Source organism: Folsomia candida, unplaced genomic scaffold (assembly GCF_002217175.1).
Source record: "Folsomia candida strain VU population unplaced genomic scaffold, ASM221717v1 Fcan01_Sc019, whole genome shotgun sequence".
Classification (NCBI taxonomy): Eukaryota; Metazoa; Arthropoda; class Collembola; order Entomobryomorpha; family Isotomidae; genus Folsomia; species Folsomia candida.
The window spans coordinates 3,045,679-3,056,692 of NW_019091211.1; the positions used below are offsets into that span (position 1 = coordinate 3,045,679).

Consider the following 11,014-nt stretch of genomic DNA (forward strand, 5'->3'; position numbering starts at 1 on the left):
GTCCCTCATTTTGGCACAAATTTAATTCAATAACTAATAAATAAAATATAATATAATTTCATAAATAATATTAATACATACTTACTAGGCCTGACCCGACTCCCAAATTTAATTGTAATTTAATTTAAATTTTTAACTGGACTTGAGGCACATTTTTAAAAATCTAGAAATACATAGGGGTAAACCAATTGTCCCGGTAAAACCATGCTTGCTTATAAAAATATCTCTTTCCTCAGTCTATCAACACTCTTAGAAAATGGTATTGAATCAGTAACGACCGGTGTACATACTTACACTGTAAAGCATCCGGTAGAGTCACATATGTACTCCGTACTGGTATTGATTGGTAATAATTCCATACCGCATTGGTTATAGTTTGTTTCAGAGTAGTAACGATTTCATTACCACCACATTACTACGCCGTAACGATCGATATTACCGATGCCGGTAGAGTCATATATGTACTCCGTCCGGTAATGATTCGTCATGAATTAATACCAACCGCTTAAGAGTGTACATATGTGGCTTCACCGATAATTGGATGTACAACTGTACATTTTTAACAGGGTACTTACACATATGCTACGACTCGGGCTGTCTAAATGCCGCATTTGAACTGTGACGCACTTTATAAAATACGTCAATAATGTTAATGATAATCTCACAAATTAAGTATTGCGTCATGTACTTAATTTGTGAGATTGTAATTTAACTAATTCAATATTCACCTGTCACCTAATCGCTAAAGTAAATTTTAACTTTTCCCTAAGCCACGGTTTGCATTCTGTATAAATACCGAGATGTAGACGTATATTCTTCACAGAAAATTTAGTGGTGAATCGAATCACACAAAATCTTGAGCCCGCAAAAATATCAAAAGTGAAACATGGTCATTTTTACAATTTTCATATTCACGAGTTGTACGAGTCTTTGGGAAATATATGGCATTGAATACTCTGGAATCCGATACTACTCCGAAAACATAAGCGGTGGGATGGTATTTGTCAAAAATATTAACTTTATTCATACTATTCAAAGATTTAAAATACTTTTTTCTTCACTTTTCGTAGGATTCCTTCCCAAACTTCGGATCCCACCCGTATCCTTTTAGCCCCAGAAAACCCGCCGCCACGGTAACAACAACCCATCAAAAAGATGAAATTATTGCTCCAAGAAAGGTTTCAAGAGCTATAAATCACCCTTCGACAGAGTCGGGTCCAAATTTCCTTCGAAGTTTGAACGGTGGAGGGTACAAAAACTTTCTTTGCGGCCCGCAAGCCCTCCTTTCGTGCGATAATGATTGCAAAAATAACCATGGAACGGCTGGAGGTATTTGTAGCTTCAGTGAAAATGATGACAACTGCTACTGCGGTGATTTAACTACCCTTGTGGAAAATATTTCACTCCATTGCATCGCAAATGTGGGGAACATTACTCGAATTTGTGACACTGACTGTAAATGTAATCACGCCGCTAAGGGGGGACACTGCGATTGGAGCAGGAAAGCGTGTATTTGCGAATTTCAAGGATCCTAAAAATGTAAGTCACCTTAAAAAGATGTTATTCTGTTTCGGAAAACAAATTGTTTTAAACAATAGTGAACATGAACACGTAGTGGAGTGGGAAAAGTCCTATTCGCTCGGTGGTAAATTGCCACCGTGTGGGTAAACAATTTCACCGACTCTGCACTTTTTGTTACCAGTACCACATGGTGAAAATTACGTAAAAATCCTGTGGCGGTGAAGCTTGCGAATTTGTACAGGGCAGTTTTTGCAAGTATATTTAACGCTTTTATTCAAGACAACAAAACTCGTTGTGAAAAATTGTTGTCATGGTGCGGGAATCGTTTCTAGAAGGTCGAAGATTTTCACCATTTTCTCTCTGCGGAGAAAATTTCTTCTCATTTTTATGGATTTCTCCTACGCCAATCAAATGTTAAATTTAAATATTTTTTTGTCTAAAATTTTGACAATTCCCAATACAACGTAATGTTAAATTTTGGATGTTTCAATTTTCTTAAAACTACAGAATTCCTCCTCCCGCACAGTGACCGCAACAAACTCATACGTCCCAGGATTAATGAACTTCGTTCTAGTTATTTAATCCTACCCTTTACTGGGTTACATAATATTTTACTTTGAATTTTATTCATTTTTTTACATCTGTAAATATGCTTGCAGATTGGATGTCCTGCAGAGGATGGTAAATCCTTTACAAAACATATCCATGGTTTACTGGGCGCGTACGCTGGTCCAAGAGTGGCTCAATTCTTTAATAGTATTGTAAAGGAATAAAATATTGATATTTATTTAAAAGTTGTAAAAACCTCTTAAATTTATATTGCGAGGATTCATCTTATCTACAAAATCAAGGCCGAAACGTTCCCGATTTTTTATGCACTTGACCCTTTGGTTACCAAGTACGTGAGATTCCCTTAGTCCAGTAACTATCGTGTTCAAATACGTGAGTGAAACATAGTACAAAAAAGTTTCCTCCAATTACTTTTAAAGCTAACCGAAACAAAGCCAACCTTGTGCGTATATGTAACTCAAAAAAATTACTAAACATTGGGGGGAATTCATTATTTTTTCATATAAAAAAGTAGTCCACGAAGGAAAAAACGGGGTCAGGCTTACTATTAGTAAAAATCATCAGCGTAGTAACCTGATTTTTGTTAACGAATACACTCATTGTTTCCCTTAGTTCGGACAGATTGGTAGAAATTCGTGGGAAAAATGGGAGATTAGGCTCCCCGAATAACAGGACGGTGCAAATTCTCACCACAGCCAATGAGTTACCCAACGACGATTTACCCGAAACCCATTCCGGTCGCATAGACATCCTATACTCGTCGATCCATAAAACAGACGGAGAATACGAATTCAATAGCTCTCTTGGTATGAAGTGCGAGCTAATAATTCTTGAACAAAAAATTAAGGAAAAAGTTCTAGTTTGAAGAGTGACATTTTTGATGAACATTTTTGTTTATTGCTTAGTCACGATGTCTGGATCGGTTTTGAAAGTTATTAGGGTGATGTGCAAATAAATATTTCGATCGTAATAGGGCTTTTTGCAAAGAAAAATTTATTTATTTATAGACAAAACTGTCTTTAAGTGCATTTAAGGTTAAATTTTACAAGTACCAAATTACCTTTCCACTAATATAATCCATGGTTTTATATGAATTAGAATGCTGAGGACCTGACAAATATTTTCAGGGTGACACCTGGTTCTGATGTATTAAACTATGAAATCATTTATCCACATCTGCAAATAGTAGGCTACGTATTTCCATTTGGCAACGGACCACCATTTAATAAATAGTAATACCTGCCATACATAGTTATACATTTTAATTTCCACTATTAAAATTTCGACAACTGAGAGCATTATGGATGTTGAGTATATATAAAAAATTATTTGAATATTCCCAGTTAATGAAATGGGTTCAGGAACTCTTTCTCTTGGCTGGTGCTTTACAAGGGTGTGCACTTTTCTGGTTATGTTTGCCCTTCGCGGAGTAACCATTTGTGGCCAGTCCTCTAGCAGTTGGACAATCCCAGCGACATATAACCTCCTAAATATTTGCGGTATAACTGATATTCCATTCATGTAGAATCTCCATCCCGACTCTGCAACCAGGATTGCCTCTGACTTGGACTTGAAAAACTTCAGCCATGGGTTGTGCTTCTCAAAGTATCGGAGTTCCTTATTGATCTCTCTGTCGTATAAGATTAACGCTGTTCGACCACATTGTACGAGAGCATGCTCAACATCCCAGACGTTTTCAATGCGTATGGTGTCCGTAAAATTTTCAAAAAATGGGTGAGGAATATGCCACGGATCAAGTAAATCCAATAGTCTAAAATTTTCCATCCAACGCCAAGAAATCGTGTTATCACCTGCTTCTAACTTAGACAAAATTACATCCCTCATCCACTTTAACTTTAGTTCCAACCCAATGCCAAAATCGGTTTTGATTGGTTGGGTTGGATTTAGTTCAATAAGGAGGTCATCTTCAGGCAAAAATGGCAGCAGAACAAAATCATTATATACGTATTATTATTCACGTATGCTTAAATGACAAATCCTCCGTCGAAAAGCATGTAATAAATGAATATCCTTGCTTAATTGTAGTCACATAGAGTGTGGGTGAAAATTGTGTCCTTTGCCTGTGCATGTAAATATTGACCTGTTCCCTATACGTGAAAATCTCCTTATCTCTATTTTTGTTATACTTTGCAGTCGATGCGCTACCATCTTCTGCTTCACCAACCGTGAAATTTCCGAGGCAAACGAGACTTAGTAACAATACCGCACGGGGGCGATAACGTTCTTCTCTGATCAGGTAGAACGGACCCTTACCATATGCTCCGCAAGATTCTTTCCGGCTATAAAATCCCCCCAGGTTTAGACTGGATTTCCGACTTGTACGCAGAAAAAAGTCGGTGGGACGTTCCACTATCGAGTAAAAGTGGGAATTATTACTTATTACCTGGCCAATCTGCTTTTTATCCAGTTGTATTACTGGGCTATCCCATCCCCAGATCGGGGTTGTTTCATACCAGTCATCTCGCTCCAGTACAACTACTACATGTAATACAAATGTGAATACGGCAGTCCCCACCCGAATATTGCGCAGAACACGACTAAAGCTCAACTGTACACGAATGAGTAGCGAAATGTGCAGATCTGACATTACCTTGGTATAAAAAATATAAGGGTGCTTAGCATACATGATATCATACAAGATTTGTTTGATATTCAGTAAAGCGAGAAACTTCTTTGTCTGATAGTTTTCCTGGTTCCTTATCAAAGTCAGATTTTTGGGTGATGACGACCCCGATGAAACAGAAAGCCCGCGAAGAGAAATGAGCTTTCTGGGAACTTGCGTAAATCCCACGAGAATTTCTTTCTCCATATATTACAGGTCTGGGTAACGTGGCCCAAGTTGTGACGTTAATTTGTGGGAGGTGAAAGATGTAAATCCCTTTCTTGCTTGGAATCGGGGAAGAAAGTATGTCAGAGTTTTGAAAATTGTTGTGATGAGCTAGAATTAGGTGGCAGTCGGGATCCAAGTGTTGAAACACAGATTCAGTAAGATTTATTGCAGTAGGCTTGGTAGCGGTGGAAAATGAGAAATGGAAAATGTAGGAAATCGTGTAAATAGAAATAAGGGATAAAGTGGTTAGAAGGGATGACCGCATCATAGAGAAGAGATTTTGCTTAGATTATACCTAAATTTTAAGCATTATATTGGCGCACGAGGATTAAGCCCATGCACATGTACGTTCCAGCAACTTAGCAGCTTTTTAATGAGAGAGGGGAGAGGAGGGATGGTAGCCAGAGAGTAGGAAAAGGACCTCTACTACTTGCGCTTGCTACGCCGAAATAACGGACACAGCCAGGCAGTGATCAAACGAATTATTATTATTATATTAGGATTAAACACTATACTAGTATATTAACGTATTGTTGAATTGATTTTCTGAGTTTTTCCTAATTCTGCAAAAATGAGCATTTCTGAATTTAGAGCAATAAAAGCATTAGAACTTCATTTTTTTCTACGAGCCCACAAATTGAATTTAGGAATTAGAGTGAACCTGCGAAAATGTGGGTTACATATAAATATTTGTTTAGGTCTATTTAAATATATTTCCTGACTTGTGAGTTAAAATTAATATTCTATCTCCTTTCTTGGCAACTAACTAAAAGATTCGGACGATATGTCGAATAGCGAATACAATTCTTAATCATGAAATGTCCCCACAAATAGTTAAACTACACTTACTTACGAAACAAAGTGGGCTGAAGATATTAGTTTTTCATAAACGCCTTCTAAAGCTACCTGCAACGCCTCGCTTACGTACTTACGGTACTTACGTATTCACCTTACGTGTTTAGAAAAAATGCGTGTGCAGGGTGCATGGTTCAGAAATTGAAAAACACGAAAACTGATCCACTCAAACTTCCGCTAAAAATCATATTTTAATTGGATTTTGATAATGGTTACATTTTCTTGATCCCAAATAGTTGCTCTATCGTATGTATTAACTGTATACATAATTATCATTATAGACATGAACCCAATTTTTTTCATTTTCAGTATTTTTGAAAAACTTCTGAGCAGGGGTATATCTTGGAAAAATCAAACTTCCCAGAAAGTTGAATTGGGTATAATAGAGCTTGAGATTAAGAAAACGCAAAAATTATCAAAATCTAACTAAAATTGGATTTTTGGCAAAGGTTTATACGAGTGAAAACGGATTTTGTCGCGTTTTTCACCACTTTGAGTGGGTGCAAATGAGGCCATGGAATAAGATCACTTCAGGGTTTTAGTTCACTCATCAAGCACTACGACATACCCCAAGGACATCAAAATCTGGGATTGACAATGCAACTTTTTTTCAAGCTATACCGGCAAAGTTCAACTTTTGCACAAATTTTCTCCCATTTTCCTCCACTGGGCGAGACAGTTTCCATTGCGAGAGGTAACGCCTTTTAATGAATTCTGGCGAAAAGTTAATTCCCTTATAAACCCCGTTCTGAACCACCCTGTACATATTATTATACAAAGTCGGGTAGTTTGATAGGTCACGGAATTGCTAAGTAATTGGCAGACTATTTAAGCATTCGACATTCAAAGTGATTACTCTTAACCAGTATGAATAAATAATAAATATAAGTAGCCATTAACAAGTATACGACGTCTGTATATCTGTAGTTCAATAAGGTAAAATATATCGAAAATACTTAAATATGATTAATTGTAGTGTTTATTTTCGAAACGAATGACGCTATGTAGGAAATTATAAATTTTCAGAATTGAATTTTTTTCACGAGAAATATTTTATTAAAATTCAAACAAGTATTTTTCGAAATCATTTCCTGAAATACGTTCGTTTTGCAAAACTCAATCAATAATTTTTTGTAGCGATGTGCACCGTTTTCTATTACACAAATATAAACTATTACATATTCCATTGCATAAACATTAATTACAATGTTCCTTCCCTATAAGGCTGCCATACTCTTCGGTATGAGTTTTGATATGTTCCTGGAAAGTCCTCCAAGTCAATTTCCTCAAGCAAAAGTAACACTCTCATAATTCATCCTATTGATTATTGACAAATTTCACATAGTTTTTGGGCGTGCCTTCTGTCTCAAGTCTTCTCAGGGGTACCCAACATTCAAAGCGTTTGTACTCCTTAATATGGGTAACATTCTGTGAAATTTGAAAATTCATTAAGTGACCGAATATTTAATTAAGGGTTGCATTGGAGTGGTTGCCAACTTTTTACTTCATATACATATGTACATATGTATCCTTGGGAAAACGTTTGCAGGTTCGAACTTTTGAGGTTTGCGAACTTTTGAACGGTTTTCCTCGTCATTTTGGAACGGCATGGAGTTAAGACTTTTGGTTTTGCAGATTCTCGTAAATAATTAAATTAGTAGGGAAACTGCTATGTTTTCAAATTTCACGTTTTCCCATATGATAGATATGTATTTATATGTAGCATACATACTAGGTCAAAGGTGTCCATCATTCCGAAGCATTCTTTATTTATACATGAATATATATGAAATACATACCTGATGAAACACAAATCTTCTCTTTGAATACAATTCCTTGTCACAATATTGACACTTGAACACCTTCTCTCCAGTGTGTGTCCTGACGTGATCCTCCAAACAGATTAGCGTGGGACACGATTTCTTGCAAAATAGACACTCTAACCAATCCACCCCCTTCGCAAGATGTGTATTTGCGGGATGACAATTCCGAACATGCCTCTTTAAATATCCAATTTCTAAAAAGCTCTCCCCACAAGTCCCCTCCGGACAAGGGATTCTCTCCAGTTTCGAAACATTCACACCTTTTCGACACACATGAAAATTTTCCAGACAATATTTCTTCATCCACTTCCCACACCGTTCCCACTGCACGAACGGATCGCTGCATTTTTTCACGTGCGCATTGAGCGCTCTCATCGATCCCAAAACGGCTGTACACAAGTTATTCGGACAACTAAAAGTGGCCCCATTATGAACCGATGACACGTGGTCTTGTAGGCTGATTTTCTTCAGAAATGTAGCCGCGCACAGGGAACAATGCAACAAAATTCTGTTTTTTTCCTCTATGTGCCGCGTTTTCTGATGATATTTAAGACCGGAAGTACTAGTATACGAACTTTCACACAAATCACACTTGTACGGTTTCTCTTTTAAGTGCCCTCTCAAATGCAGTTTTAAGTGTTCCCTCGTCCTAAAAGTTTTGACACATAGGTTACAAGAAAATGGTTTATTATCCGGATTTTCATGCTGCTGATCCATGTGCTTTTTGAGGTAGGACTTGGTCACCATGGTTTTCTGGCAGATGGGACACGAATAAGTGGCACGTTCTTTTGGGGTGAGGTGGATTTCTTTATGCACTTTTAAGCTGCCGTAAAATCTAAAAGCTTTATCGCATCCGGCGTGGTCACACTTAAATGGGCGGCTCCGACTATTTGTATTGTGGACGTTAGTATTGTGAATACGGAGGGAATTTTTAGTGCCAAAAAATTTTAAGCAGGGCTCACATTTAAACGGTTTGAGTCCGTCATGTGTGGACGAAAGGTGTCGGTCGAGCTCGGGCTGGGAAAAATATTTTTTACCGCAATTCTCCCTGTGACAGTGGTACTTTCTCTCTTTTAAGTGCACATACCGCTCATGGGTGCGTAAAGTGCCGGATAAATTAAACGTTTTGGGGCACGATTTGCACCTGAATTTGACCCGTTGGTCGGGCGGCAGGTGGCATTTTTGATGGTTTCGGAGTGAATCTGACCATGCATACGATTTCGAACAGGTGTCACATTTGTAGGATTTTTCCTTTAAGTGTTTCGCCGTCAAGTGTTCTTGTAGGTAATCTCTGGAATGCAACTCTTGCTGGCAAAATGGGCAGGGAAACTTTTTAGAAACGAGGAGAGGATCATGTTGGTTTTTATGAAGTTTGAGTTTTTTCTCGTCTAAAAATTGTTTCGGGCAGTGGGGACATTTGTGGATTCGTCGCTGGCTTAAGGGGAGGTGGGTGGTCTCGTGTATTCGAAGGGTGGAAGCGAACACGCAAGCAATTTTGCACCCTGGGAAGGTACACTTAAAGTTTCGTATCGTAGAGTGGACATTTTTCATGTGGCCACGTAGCGAATTTATATCAATTTCTTTGCGGCACAGGTCACACTTTATTCTAGAGTTTCCACTGTGAACCGTTGTTTTGTGATGGTCCAGTCCACACCATGACTTGTATAGCTTTCCGCAGTTGGGTTCCGAACATTTGTAAAGTTTTCGGGTTGCAAGCGGCATTTTGACGGTATGGAAAATGGAAAATTTTAGAGTGTTTAATAAGGCAATTTTTGATGGAAACTACTTTAATTTGGTTACTTATTTAGACGTAGTTATGCTCTGACGCCTACCGTCCAACTAAAAATAAGTTAGTGTAAGAAAAGGTTAAAAGGCAAAGTGAGCATTTGTTATATGTTTAGGACATATTTGAGTATCTACCTGATTCTATGAACCCATGCGAGGAAAATTACCCGAATAATGTACGTACATATATATGTAGTGAGAAAAGGATTAAGTTAACTTATGTAGCCCTTTTTTGTTAGTAAGGAGTGAGGAACTTGCCTGGAATTTTATGCATTACAGAAAGGTTGCAATACAGAAAGGATAAACTAAAACACGTTTGTGTAAAATGATTTTAGAAAGGAAACGAGCGATGAAAAGTCGGAGACAACTTTTGTGTATATTTTTTCTGCCTAAGATAAACTTCTGTCCTCTGCCGTGATCATTTGTCACATTAATAATATTAACGTGAATCATGGTTGCTGTTAAATATTTAATATTGGACGGTTCATTTAGATAAGTTACATATTTGTGTCGATGTGTATACGATGAGAGATGTGCAGTAAGAGAAGTAAGTATGCATACATATGTAAAACATATGTACTTTACATATATTACGAAGAAAACTTGTCAAACCTGTTTAAATTTTGAACACATTTATATGATAAGTATGTGTTTAAATATGTACATAGATCATAAATCTATGTAATTACAGGTTTAGTTCGAAGGTGGGTTCGTTCTAAAAATATAGTATTAGGAAAGGTTGAGAATAGTTGAGATCATATAAGTCAAGTGGGGATCAAATATTTGAAATTCATGTAGTATTACAGGTTAGTGTGAGTATAAGTTTTTAAACTATAAGTGAGTAAAATGCTTATTAATGGGAAACATAACCCATTTTTTATATTGAGGATTGAGAACCACAAATAAATAATGCATCAAGACCTACAAACAAAAATACTTAATACAAGCATCTGTATAACAAGAAAAATTAATCCAAATTTTTCGCTAAAGCATTAATCTCCTCCGCCGAAGGGTGAAAGGTTATCAATAAGTTTACCGTCCAGTCCATGATAGTCATGAAGTACGTCGTTAACACACTTCCGTCCAACTTGTAAAAGTAGAATCCAGCCACACCCGCATAAATCTGGATCGGTCTCACGCACTTTAGTTTCTTTCGTATCCATGCATTCTCCTTGCGTCCCCCGGGAATTCAATGGATCCATGTTCGGAGGACGTTGTCGGAATTTTTATACACGTCAACAGCCACGGGTAGCAAGGATAGAATTATCATGATGAGCAATGTTGCAAAGAAGGGGAAAATGGCATAGTATAAGGGTGGCATCTCGAAGTCGAGGAATCGGATAGTGGCAAAGTTTAGCCCAGCGCAGAGAACGAGACCGCTCGACATCAAGAAGAAGATCTCGGTCGCCAATTGTTTTTCTGCTTGTGATAAGAAGATAGCGAGATGTTGGTATAAGGCGATCCAATTTGGAGTTAGATTCTCAAGACCATTTCTAAAAAACAATAATATAGCTGTAATTTTATTATTGCCAGTACGCACTTATTGTTCCTATACTCTAAGAAACCCGGTAACTAAGTTATTACCAGGCGGAGTATCTATGTGACTCTA

At 37.4% G+C, this 11,014-nt stretch overlaps 1 protein-coding gene across 1 annotated transcript; it reads right to left on the minus strand.

Annotated features, from left to right (window-relative positions):
• Positions 1-6,825: 6,825 nt before the first annotated feature.
• Positions 6,826-9,448, minus strand: LOC118438344 (zinc finger protein 62-like). The gene is made up of 2 exons (XM_035858330.1): positions 7,597-9,448; positions 6,826-7,225 (listed from the first exon to the last, which is right to left on the minus strand). Exons 1-2 carry the CDS (start codon positions 9,340-9,342, stop codon positions 7,115-7,117), a joined length of 1,857 nt encoding a protein of 618 aa, XP_035714223.1. The 5' UTR covers positions 9,343-9,448; the 3' UTR covers positions 6,826-7,114.
• Positions 9,449-11,014: the final 1,566 nt, after the last annotated feature.